At 41.3% G+C, this 13,140-nt stretch overlaps 1 protein-coding gene across 1 annotated transcript in view; it reads left to right on the top strand.

Moving 5' to 3' along the window:
* Positions 1–13,140, top strand: part of LOC137908444 (matrix metalloproteinase-17-like) — a 43,567-nt gene that overhangs the window by 10,119 nt on the left and 20,308 nt on the right. Inside the window, exons 2-3 of the mRNA XM_068752848.1 lie at positions 5,685–5,817; positions 5,973–6,108. Coding sequence (XP_068608949.1) covers positions 5,685–5,817; positions 5,973–6,108 — 269 coding nt within the window. The remainder of the gene's footprint in view (positions 1–5,684; positions 5,818–5,972; positions 6,109–13,140) is intronic.

The raw sequence follows: 13,140 nt of genomic DNA, 5'->3' as shown, positions 1-13,140 counted from the left end.
ACATTTCAATCATGACATCTTCTAACAGTACGAGGATGGCCATGTTTGATACTGTCAACGTTTGCTGCAAAGGGAGTACTTTTTGTTTATCAATTTTGGATGAGACCTATGTGAGGAAACGTGGATGTGGATTCTTTTGAATGTCTTGCGCTATAGGTCCTGTTTTTTCCCCTTCTTCTGAGCTTCATATCATCCCATCTTCATTTGACAAGAGGCTTCGGTGGGAGATTTAAGATTGTCTTCTTCAAACTGCTCAACTCACGCTGACTCCGTCTCGACCCTCCCGTTTCAGTGGCTGTACGCCAATTCAGCACTTCAAATATGTGCCCACATTAATCAACATCTCACACGCGAAGCTTTACTATTAATGTAAAAGCTTTGTTTCTTAGACAACTCGCTGTGTACAGAAATGCAGCATTTAGTCACTCATCCCATCGCCAGCAGCTCTCGTGCGGGTTGGCTTGATCTCACAGCAAAATTCTGTGATAGGACTATTTGTTGGTCTTTCAGTCTCAGAATATTTCTGAGGTTTTTGTAGAATCTCATGTCCTCCAGACCAACTGTATGAAAGGATTACATTGGCCAGAGTTCAGGTATTTGGAGATAAATTATCCTTCACATCCAGATATTCCAGCTCATGCTGCAAGTAAGTCAAGCCCTGTAATGCCTGCTCCAAAACTCAGTTACACAGTAAACCTGTGTGAACCTGTGTACGACAAAGGGAATGTCTTCTTTTTGAATGTACCGTAATATAAATAAAAAATATTTTTTTTACAATGTTTTAATAAAGTTCCATCTGCTGGAAAGTAAAGAAGTAAACATGTTTATTAAAAAACAGCATTTGCATGTGTTTTATGAGGAAGCAAATATATTCAGAAGGTTTTAAGACTTCAGGGATACTCATGGAGTGTTTCAGTGAGAAACGCTGAATGAAAACAGAAACCAGTTACAAGAAAACTGCACTTGCACCTTTTAAAGGGATTGTCTTTCCTTGTAAAAACTATTTTAAGAGTCCCATGTGTAGTGATAAAGTGGCACCCAGGTGATGGGAGTTTCAGGCTGTTGATTTCCTGATACAGAATAGTTACTTTAAATTCCATCCATCCATCCATTTTCTTGTAGATGAGATAATCACAATCGTCTCGTCTACTGCCGCTTTATCTGCCTCGCGGGTCACGGGTCTGCTGGAGCCTATCCCAGCTGACTGCAAGGGAGAGACGGGATACCTCCCGGATGAGACGCCAGCTTTCATCGGAGGGCCATGCAAGAAACAAACACACACACGTTATGTATTGCACTATGGTAACGTAAATGCATCAGTAAAGTCCTGTGTCCCACAACTTCTAGAGCTAACAATAAATATCAACTAATTGACAGAGCGGATGGTGGTAGTGATGGTGCTGGCTGTCGCCTCACAACAAGAAGGTACAAGGTTTGAATCCCATCTGTGCAAAGTTTCTCCCTGTGTCTGCGTGGGTTTCCTCCGATTTCTCCGGTTTCTTCCCACCTCCAAAAACATGCAATGTCGATGAATTGATTACTCAATTGTGTGTGTGTGTGTGTGTGTGTGTGTGAATGATTCTCTGTCTCTGTATAGCCCCACACTGAGCCCCGATGCGTCCGAGGTGTTTCCCGCCTCTCGCCCATATCAAGCTGGGATAGGCTCCAGCAACTCCCGCGACCCATAAAATTGGAAAAGTGGAAGGAAATGGATGGATGGATGGATGGATGATTGATTGACAGGAATGAAGTGCTGTTCAGACTAATTGCATGCACAGCTGCAGGTATTATTGTGATTGTGGAGCGCAGGAGGGTTTCTGCACCTGATGATATTCCATGCAAGCAAAACTCCAGCAGGAAGATGAAGTAACGTGGATTTTAAAAATTGTGACTTGAGCTCTCTCAAACATGGATTTGAACCTATTTTAATTACTATAGAGGCAGAAATAAAGGAATTTCATAAAATAAAATAAAAACAAGGCTAATCTGTGAATTATGGCAGTGCTGCTGTTATTTCAATCATTTGATTGAATAAATCTTACGTTTCTTCCAACATTGGCTTAATTGTGTGTGCTAATAGAAAAATGTATTGTCGTATAGCAGCTGGTTGAAAAAAGACTTCAAGACGTTCGACTGCAATTGGTGAATGTAAAGTGACTGTTAACCAACAGTCACTTTACAACCAGAATGCTCTTACAAGCTATACTAATTAAAATAAATGATTTATATTTTCAAACGGGCTATCTTGAATACAACAAAGCCTTCAGCAGCTCATTGGCGCTGAGCAAGAAATATCATAATATTGTAGCCTCGCTGTGTCTGTTGTACATTCAACTGTCTGACGGTTCTCATGGTCGGAGTTTTCAGACAACGTCTTAAAAGAAGACTTCAGAGAGAATTCTTTGTATGCCAAGCTGATTTGCATTCGCTTAATAGCATGTAAAACTTGGACACATTTTTAGGCATATAAATGAACTGAACATTAAAAAGAAAATGATATTTTACCTCATCTGATACATCGGGTGGCTTCAGATCTGAAATCATTCTCTGGCACTCCTTTGGCCAAGCTTGACATGTTTTCCTTGAGCACCCAACATTTAACTGACTGGGGTTGTGGCCCTTGAAGCGCGTGTGACTGGGAAGCTCAAACACTTTCCTCTGCTTACACAAGACCAACTGTGAGAGATCAGGGAAAATCAGGGAAGCTTTGGACTGGTTTTCAATGTCATTGGAGGAGTACACAATAGTTTAAAGCAAACACCATTAAAATTCTGCAAGCATTCTTCACAACCTACTTGAGATAATTGAGATTTTTGAATGTAACTTCCATCAATAAAGGGAACAGAGAGCAACTAAGGACCAGGAGGTATGCAGGGCTTAGCACTGAACCGAGGCGTCCTTCATTTGTTGAATGCCGCTGTACCTCAGCTGCATTATTTGTTTAGATGCTCACTGCATGGATATAAGGACACTCTGAAAATGTGCTTCTTACTATGCAAAAATCCTCAAAAATAAAAATTCTTTATCAACTTATGTTATGGGTCATCACCCTCAAGGTCCATCCGCAACACACACTACCATATAAGGGTACCTATAAATATCTTTCTGTCTGGTAGTTCAGATGACCTTAAAGATGTGATTTTGGGGGGGGACAGGGAACTGTCTCTTTTTTTTTTCTTTACTCAGCTTCCTGAATGAATAATTAGCTTTTTTCTTGCTTGAAGCATTGCTTGAACTTTACACTGTGCCATTCAATATGTTCTTCAGTTCTGCTTTGCAGCTCTGGCGCAAGAGACGAGTCCACTGTCTCATTTTATGCAGAGCACAACACGGCTTCCTCGCCGCAATTATTGAGGCATCAAAGACTTTAAAAAGGCTCCTCCATTGGGATTAATTAGGGTAACGCATGGACATTCAACATCATCTTTCAACAGTCAGAGTTTGCAGAGAGTGATTTACTAGTCTGATATTTAAGAAGGATTTGTTTTACACTCCAAATGATGTTATTTTTCCCATTTTACACTGTATGTGTATTTCTTTTGTTTTCTATGTCTGTACTTCAAGGGTTAAAATCCCAGGCCAACAGCACCAATACATTTACGCTTAGCAATTGCTTTCCTTTCTTTTCGCAGCCATCATTATTATCATTATCTACAAGAGCTATATTTTGCTATTTTATACTGTAACAGCAGTCAATTTCCTTATCTTTGCTTTGCTTTTATCTTTGTTTCGCAGTTTTAAACTCTGACTACTTGAGTTAGAATTATTTTTTTTAAACTACATCTGCTCACGCTTCAACCCAGTGACATCCCTGTCTATAATTCAGCAGCGTTCAGCATGTCACTGAACTCTTTGACAGGTCTTTACAGCTTTCCTTCCAAATGAGTTACGATGTCAGGCTTCAAATAAGTTGCTGGCTCCACAAAAAAGTTTCATGTACTGAGTTTGTGAATAATGTGTGAAACAGAGCAGATGTAATCCATCACTTGCACACTTTGCTTGCAGAGAAGAGGAGTCTTGCTCTCCCTCCAGCATTTGCATAATTTACACAATGCACACTTGTATGCATTTACAGATAAATACTGGATTATATTCTTCAACAAAAAAACAACATGTTGAATAAAGTCTGGAGCAAGAGATATGGGCTATCAGGACAAGTCATAATTAAACAGTTTAGACAAACCACTTATTAAACCCTTAAGTGGGAGCACACAAACATAAATCATTCCTCCTCTGCTCCTAACGAGTCAGTTAGGACTAAGTTGAACCGGGCTTGTCCTAAAAATATACACACTTATTAGCCCTCAGCCACTGACTAAGCATAGCATTAGCCAGCGCCAGCCCGCATCTGATTGCTGTCTGTCTCTGTTCTACAAAGTCACACAAATGTGCTCAATCTTTTGAATTTTGAGCTAATGGCAGCCAAACGTTTTGGCTGGAGCATTTATTGCCTGGAGAAACTGGAAGGAGTGTCGTGTCATTTGTTGAATTGATCATTAGTCCTCATTGTCGTTTGCTGAGTCTGCGGTGATCGCAGACCAGCAGATGCTGTCAGACCAAAGGACACAGTTTGTCTTTGCGTCAGTCCATCGCTGATGAGCTCAAGCTCCGAGATGTTGATATGCTGCTTGTGGTTCACATGGCAGAGTCACCTTCCATTTGTAGATGCAGTGATGGACTATGTTTACTGATGAGCTCGTTAAGTACATAATACTTAGGAAGTACGGGATCATGTGAGTTTGAGGGATTGAAGGTTTGATTTTTAGAGAAGCACTTTATTTCTGTCTTATATTCCTAATGAGACTGGGTATAATGGGAGTGGCTTTAGAACCTTTTCATTCTGACTGATAGTGTGTCTTACCTCATGTAATTTCTTGACGTTATATTTATAGAATAATAAACTACAATTGAAAACTAGTTTCCAGAATGAGAAGTCTTTGGATAACAATGTTTGTTTTTTTGATTCATGGAGTCAATTTAACTTCCCTTTTTTCTTTTAATGTCTTTGGTCTCTTACACCCCTTGTACCCCTGGATTTACTGTTAGAAACTCTCCCAGGAAATTATTGTTGTTTCTCATCTTGCCTGATGTTGCTTCAGGTCAATTCAATTTCTTCCAATATTATTCCAAAGGAGGGCAAAGGCAAAGATTAGGGAACAAATGCCAGTCAGCAAAGTCGTTGAATAATGGGATTTTTTTTGTCGCTATGGACGAGATGCCTCGGTATCGATCCGTGTGTCTCCCATTTAATGAGTGCTGATCAAAAACCTATTTAAAATCTGCCGTCTCTAGTTAACTTTCAGATCATGAAGAGGAAGGAGGAGACTTTGGCAGAGCTGAGAGAAATTAATGCAGGGCTGAAAAAGGACACCGAACAATGTGCAAGAAAAGGCTGAAAGAATGAAAGAAAGAGGACATAAAAAGTAGCAGATTAGCTGCATGCCTGCATCCATCAGTCAGGTCGGACACATACAAATGGAGTCATCTGGGTGAATTGTGTAATGGGAAATATTTATAAAGTTGAAGATGGTTTTGCAAGAAAAAAGAATGGATAGATGTCTCCAGCTCCTGAATGTCATGTTGTGTGTCGATGAAATAGTTAGTGCCATGCACCTTTTTAGATGTTTGAAGCTCTTTGAATGTTTGGCAGGACTCTTGAACTCTGTCTGCTGTTTCCCTTCCAGGACTGGCTGAGTAAGTTTGGCTACCTCCCACCCCCTGACCCAGTGACTGGGCAGCTTCAGACCAAGGAGGCCCTGACCAAGGCCATCAAAGCCATGCAGAGGTTCGGAGGGATAAAAGAGACCGGCGTCTTTGGTATGTGGATGTGTTTTATTGTGGGAAATTGTGTAAGAGAGACAATTAAAGGCAGTCTAATCCAAAGATTCACCAAGTTTAGACTCACACATTTCTAAAGAGTTCAATTAACCACCTCTGTCTGACTCAATGATATCCTGTCATCTTCTCTAAAGACCAAGCTACACTTGGTCTGATGAAAACGCCCAGATGTTCTTTGCCAGATGTTTCGGAGGCAGAGGTGACAATGGGCCGCAGGAAACGAAACCTGACTCCTCAGAACAAATGGAATAAGCAGCATCTCTCCTGGAGGTAGGAAACGCGTCTGTCAGGCTGGATGTGTGACAATATTTCTGTTGGAAAATAATCTGAAAATCCAAAACAGAGGCATTGTGTGTTTGTGCATGAACACGCAGCCGTGTGTGTGTGTGTGTGTGTGTGTGTGTATTGTTTCCCTCCTGGTTGACTTCAACATACTTTCTTCTTTGTTCTGCTGCCAATCATACGCAATGCTCCTGTCAGCTAACTCTGCTCTGACATGAGGCAGATTTGTCCTCAGTCCACTGAAGCACCTTTGTATTCACAGCACTCTCTTTTGTAGAGCAGTGTGTGGGAACAGTAGTGGATTATGGGCTGGCTTCAGAGCCAGCGAGTCACCCGTATGTTGCAGATTTCTATTGAAATGCCAAAATAGGATGCGCTGATACTCCGCGCCGATTGGTCTCCTCTGTCATTCTCTGTTTCCTTTTTTAGATGATATTGGAACACGAGCAAAATTATTTTTATCATCTGATATTTCATGGTTTTGCTGCTTCATTAGATTATGTGGGTGAATAACAGGCTGAATGAAGCTAAAACGCTAAACCTCTAATGAAGCAGATGTTCTGATTCACCGCATCGGTAAGATCATAGTGCAACTATTTATGTTGCAGCGGCTTACATATTTCATTTTTAATCATTGCACAGCCAGGAAGGCAAGTCTAGTCACAGTCGAGTAACCAGAGTATTTTTAAAGCATCATATTACTGGATAGCATTGTGTCAGGATTTAAAAAAGATCATTAGAAAGTACAAATAAATATATCCACAGTTTGATCTGAGTGTTTGCAGGCTGTAGGCATTTAGGCCTGGATGTGAGCAGACGCTAAGGGCTTTCAGAAAGGCTGTAATCTGGCACAAAATGCAACTGACGTACTTATCCTCTTCATGTGAGATTGGGTTTGACTGTATTTTTATGCAACTCTCCCACGTCCAGCTTCCAGGTTAGTCTAATAATTTATGGTGTTGGTTTGTTCATGAGCGAGAGCATTGTCAATGTCAATGGTATACAAAGTTAGCATTAACGAGATTCATAATAGGGCAACTGTCGTGTGCCGCATAATCAGGCTATTTCACTCACACACACTCCTATTAAGATGGGATCATTTCAAGAATGACTTTGTTAGTGGAAGTCCATTAATCTTTTGTATTGCTCTAGTCACACTTGGTTTTACTTCTGCAGTTTCGCTGCACGTCATACTAAAAAGCATGAGGTAGGTGTGACAGCACCCTAAGAATAGTTTTGGTTGTTCTTGATCTGCTCTGCAGGATTATAAAGGGACTGTTAAATTACAATAACATATCAATTTAGGCTTTGACAGGAAGACACTCCCAGTCATTCCTGATTCATGTCATCTTCGCAAGATTGACAGCAGTCGTCTGAATCCTAGTCCCCCTTGCTTATTCACTCGCATCAATCACATCATTGTGTTCTGAAAATGTGCAGAGTTGGTTGGGAGTATTGGTTATTTCTTTGTAGCTGAAGATGGAAGGCTAAGAAGAGTAGCTATACATTGAAAGGAGATGTAAAATATTGCTTTGATGCGTTTTCGGAGCATCTGAGCTGAGGCCTGAGTACTTTTCTCTTTTTCTCACATGAACATCACACGGCACCCAGTAAAGTATGGTTTGCTCATTATCTCTCATTGTTAGCTCATCGTCACAGCAGAAGAGTCTGGCAGTCTTTTGTAGCCTGACGGATATCTCACACAGATAGGCGTCAAACTCAAGAGAAGAACACATTCAGGGAGGTGCGTGGTGATAACGACGAGGAAAGACATGTACAGGAAGCAGGGGGGGAAAAAAGGAAGGAAAAGAATGGGCTTGCATCTGATACAGTTGGAGGGCTTTATCAACTAAAAGCTATATATCAACATCATCCATCTGTTTTGCTGCTGTCCTATCATTTTTGGAGATGAAGTAAATTAACTTCATACAATAATAGTCGACGTGATCAATGACCATAAAAAAAAAAAAATCAAAATAGATGTGACTCCACTACGATATACTCGATATGGGGATTAGCATTGTATTTAGGTATTGTAGGTATTGTCAGTAATTTATCTAGATTAAAATAATATGCAAATCTTAACATGATCATTTTTGTTCAACCAGCATTAATCAGATGCCAAATCAAGTTAGATATTTACCTGCGATATTTGCATGGATTTTACCAGTGTATGTTAGATTACAAACAGTGTGAGAAGACACTGACACGGTGCATAAAAATGGGAGTTTGGATAAAATGCAAGACGTTTGCACACGTTGTACGATTTCCACTCAAACACGGCAAGTATCAAAATAAGCATCTTCAGAAGCACTCCCAATATGATTCTTGCATCAGTGTGCATTCCAGCATACGCTCTGTGCACGTTTTACATTTTAAGATTTTAGATTTACTATACTTGTATCTAAATACTTTTTTTCACTCTAGTATATTATTTACACACATATAGGCCAAAACACACACACACACGCACAGAGGTAGCCGGAGCCCTTGGAGCAATTAGGAGTCTGGTGCCTTGCTCAAACGCACCTTGGCAGTGCCCAGGAGGTGAACTACCACCTCTCCAGCTATCAGGCCGAGTCCCTGTGGACTGAGCCACTGCTATATTGACGGTGATCACAGCAACTTCCAATGACGGCAGATTTTTTGCATTGTGTAGAGGAGGAGTTTGTCATCCAGGATGTGCACACGTTCTCAACTCGACCTTCAGCATTTTGGAGAAACAGCAGAGCAACAACTTCAGCCTCACCTGTTTAGCCAGGCTAGCAAAGTTAGTGGCGCTGCTGGAGCCATGCAGGATTGTGTTATCTCATCGTCTGACTAATACAATCAATCAATATAATAATAATGTAGCAGAACAAATCCCTTTGAGTTTCTTTATTCCAACACTACACATGGATTCATTTTAGCTCCCCACACAAAAGTACAAGTAAATAGATACTAATATGTTAAACTTGTGATTATTTTTGATTAATCACAGTCTGCAAGTATGATTAACGCAAATTAATTTTTACAATTGACTGAAGGCATTGCTGTTCCATAAATACTCCAAGGCTCAAGTTATTTATTTGCGATCTGCATAGTGTGAACACAGTCAAGCATTAGAAATGCAGTGAAGGTTATTTAGAAACAGTAGAGACATATTAAAAGTCTATGGCTGACAGTAATGGGAGTAATAAGAACAAGGGTCCATCAAAATACTAATTAGAGCCGTAGATCGCAGTGGCTTGTATTGATTAAGAAATGATGCAGCTGTATCTAAAGTCATGTAGTCCTATACAAGTGACTGTGGGACTCGACAAGTAATAACACTGGAAGCAGTTATTGCCAGACGTAGGATGGTGCGACAAAGTTTTTTCATTTCTATGGTTCACTTGGTAATTATGAAATGTTTGGATGTGCCTTGTTGAAGTTTCATCATATGAGAATTGTTCAAGTTCTTATTTGAAAAGAAAAAAGAGAGTAAGATTAATTTGTTCATATATAACGTGGAGTAGAGTCTGAAAGCAGAGATTTTAATAATAGTAGGTCTGAGGTTTTTATTGAGGTTTCTAGAGCCCCCACCCCCACGGGGTAATTTAGTTGTATAGCTCGATATGAGTCCGCATATGGAGCTATGGGAGAATCATACATAACAACAAATAACAGCAATGCATTCTGGAGTTACTGGACTGATTAAAGAACATTATGTTCTAAATGTCTAGAACCATGGGGAGGCTCTGTTTAGTTATACTTTACCAGTTTAATGTACCCCCCATGAGAACAATGTTAATACGCTGATGTAAAGATGTTGACCGTAGGGATCGACCCATAGCCGCTCTTCGGCAGCCAGCATTCCACCCTGTGATGTAGTTTCAAAGCACGCCATGAGACTCCTGGTGCAGTGGTAGAATGTCGGCAGCAGATTTTCCCAAAGTAATTGTTTGCGGAGCACTTTTAAAAGGTTTAGTCTCTGCTGGACTTCCTCACAACCATGGTAGTACTTTGGTGCACCCTGATGTTTTCTCTTTGGAGATGGTAGTCCACAGGAATTTACCTGCTCCACCGCAACCCTGTTGATGAAAAGGCTGGACTGCCATCCCCTATGATTCCCTTGGCGGATGATGAGTCCACTGGAGGTTGGTTCCACGTCAACCTTTCGGGCTGAGCTCGGCAGAGACCCGGCCACCAGGCGCTCGCACACAAGCCCCAACCCCAGGCCTGGCTCCAAGGTGGGGCCCCGGTTGTGCCATACAGGGCAACATCATGGTCCTTGTTTTTAATTCTCTCATAGGGGCTTTTGAACGGCTCTTAGTCTGACCCATCTTACAGGACCTGTTTGCATTGGGAGACCCTACCAGGAGCATAAGCTCCAGACAACATTGCCCCTGGGATCATTTGGGCACTCAAACTTCCCCACCACGATAAGGTGGCAGCTCAAGGAGGCAGAATCTCTCAATTTACTGATAAATCTACATTCCTAGTTCTACTCTCGGCGATGGTCATGACCGAAAGGACAAGATCCCGGATACAAGCGGTCGAAATGAGTTTCTGAAATTTGCTAGAAGCACTGCTCCACGGTGAAGGATCAAACAGAAAGAAGGAATTTCTCCCTCTGGGATATAGTATCTCTCATGAGAGCTGCCTCTATTGTTGGTCAGTCATAAATCACTGTGCCTGTATCGCACGTTCTTATCAAGAATTAACATTGTTCAGGTAATCCCAGAGGTCTCCAACATTTCAGGTCACCATTGTGGGGAATGACTTGAAAGAAACTTAAGAATGAATGGAAGTGTCATGAAGTATTATCATGTATTTTACTCCAGATCTCCATCTCAGATTTGGTGAGTGCGATTTTCAGCTCGGACAGAGAATGGTGGATGAAGGAGGCTGAGAGTAAAAAGGAAAGATTTGAGGACAGAAGGGAGCCTTTTGGTTTGGTGTCTCTTGCTCGTGTTGTGAATGATATGTGCGTGCGTGTTATGCAGGTTTTTGGTATGATTCAGTGTTTGTGTCAGACAACCATTTCTGCTTGTCTGACTGTTTGTGATGCTGTGTGTGTGTGTGTGCGCACCCACAAATACACATGACTCACACCATCTGCATAGGAGCTTTCAATTTCGAGTGTAATCGGCTTATGTCGGTGGAGGGTGGCAGAGCGCAAGTGTGTGGCGGGGGGGTTTCATTGTACAAGCACGTGTGTGTTCTTTGTCACGTCACTTTTGATGTCAGCTCAAGTCTCTGTCGAGCAGCAGAGCCACGGGGGGGGGGGGGGGCGAGAGCACACTCGGAGGCTGAAGGCGGGGGACAGCACAGGAGGCTTAGATTTCCTCATCTTCCCTCTTTGCATTTGAATCGTCAACTTGCGAATCTGAAAGTCTATGAGACGTATGAGGAAATTTCAAGCAAGGGGTGATTTTGTGCGGGTGTTTGCGGCAGACAGACAGACACGTGCGCCCACGCATCGGCTCTTACTCGTTTGTCAAATTGAGGTGGAAATAATGATGTGAAGTTAACCAGTCGGAAAAAATTAAGTCCACCTTCATCATCCTTCTGTTCATTCAACCAAAAATAAATCACTTTTTCTCAATCTTTGTCAGAGGGAGCAGGAGGAGTGGGAAGACCCGCGTCCCATTCTGTAGTTTGTCCTTTAGTGGTAATTAGGTTGATTTTCCGTGCTCTTCCGTTTGCTTTTGGTTTCATCTCAGTTCAGGTTCTAAATGATCTGAGCCAATACTGAAAGGCATCATCTCTTGAATAATTTCATGCATGGTGCAGAATATGCTGGACTAGTGTGACATGTTTAAATCACCAAGACACCATCATTCATGCTCAATCAAGAAGTGTCATGAAAAACATCCTTTTAATGTCCTCTTTCAGACGAATACCTCCTGCTATATGGAGGAGCAAGATGAAGTCTTTTTTTTTTTATCTAGAATTTCTTTTACCTTCTTTCTTCCACACCCATCTATCATCACCCTCTCTCCCCCTCCATTAGTCACACCCCTCTCATACAAGTCTGTCACACAAGCCATTTGTAAAAAGCTTTTGTCATGAGGATCATTTTTGCAGTGAACAAAAAGAAGACATCAGGCACTCTGTCAAAGATGGAGACATTTCTGTGTGATCAGTGATCCCACTGAGTACAGTAGCCTGGGGAAATGCTCAAACTTTTAAGGACTCGTCATTTTCGATGAGGATCAAGCTCTGTGATACTAAAGTTAGAAATGTGCTAGATGAAGCTACGAGTTGTCAGAAATGTTTCTGCAGTTGCACAGACTTTTTATTCGTATTTCACTAACTATTTTTTTTTAAATCTATTTATGTTTGTCATTATTTTCTTCTTTTATTTAATCCTTTTGGGTTTCTGCAGATTGTGCAGATCAGGCAAACTAGCAGATGTCACCTTCTGAATTTATTTTTATTTTTATTATTTATACTATTATTTATTTTGACAAAAGTTTAGCCTCCTCAGCGCAAGTTTGCCTGAAAGCAGGGACAAAAATGGCAGTCCGCTCTGTTTCTGTCTGACACATATTATACATCAGCAAACACAGCCTTGTCTTGTTCGCATCAATCACAGCTTCCATTGAGTTGTTTGTGGAGGGTAAGCATTTACCTTCAAGCCTGATAAGCTGTCGGGGTGAGCATAAGTTGAAAGAGCGGCACTCCGTGATCAAATTGCCGGATGAACAATTCTTCTATTTCACAAAGCTGACAGAACCTCAGACTGCAGTCCAAATCACAGAGGGAGTGCCAGAAAAGGCCGACAAACACGATGTTAACGCCATCAGCTAACTAAAACCAGATTAAAGAGATAAAGCAGCAATAAACACAAGTGACCCTTTTAAACTGTCATTATTCAGAACTGCTGCATGTACTTGGTTATGACCGGAACTTTGCTTTCAAGATGATGAAATTCAACCAAATCAGAAAAGTCAATGATGGGGTATTCTTGTGAATACGGTTGAGGTGACAGATCGTCAGTCTCTGGACAATCTCTTCACCAAATGACTTGACTCTGAATTTGACAGTCCCCCG

This window comes from Brachionichthys hirsutus, chromosome 19 (assembly GCF_040956055.1).
Source record: "Brachionichthys hirsutus isolate HB-005 chromosome 19, CSIRO-AGI_Bhir_v1, whole genome shotgun sequence".
Classification (NCBI taxonomy): Eukaryota; Metazoa; Chordata; class Actinopteri; order Lophiiformes; family Brachionichthyidae; genus Brachionichthys; species Brachionichthys hirsutus.
Note: the sequence above shows the minus strand (reverse complement) of the source record. Positions and strands in the feature narration are given on the sequence as shown.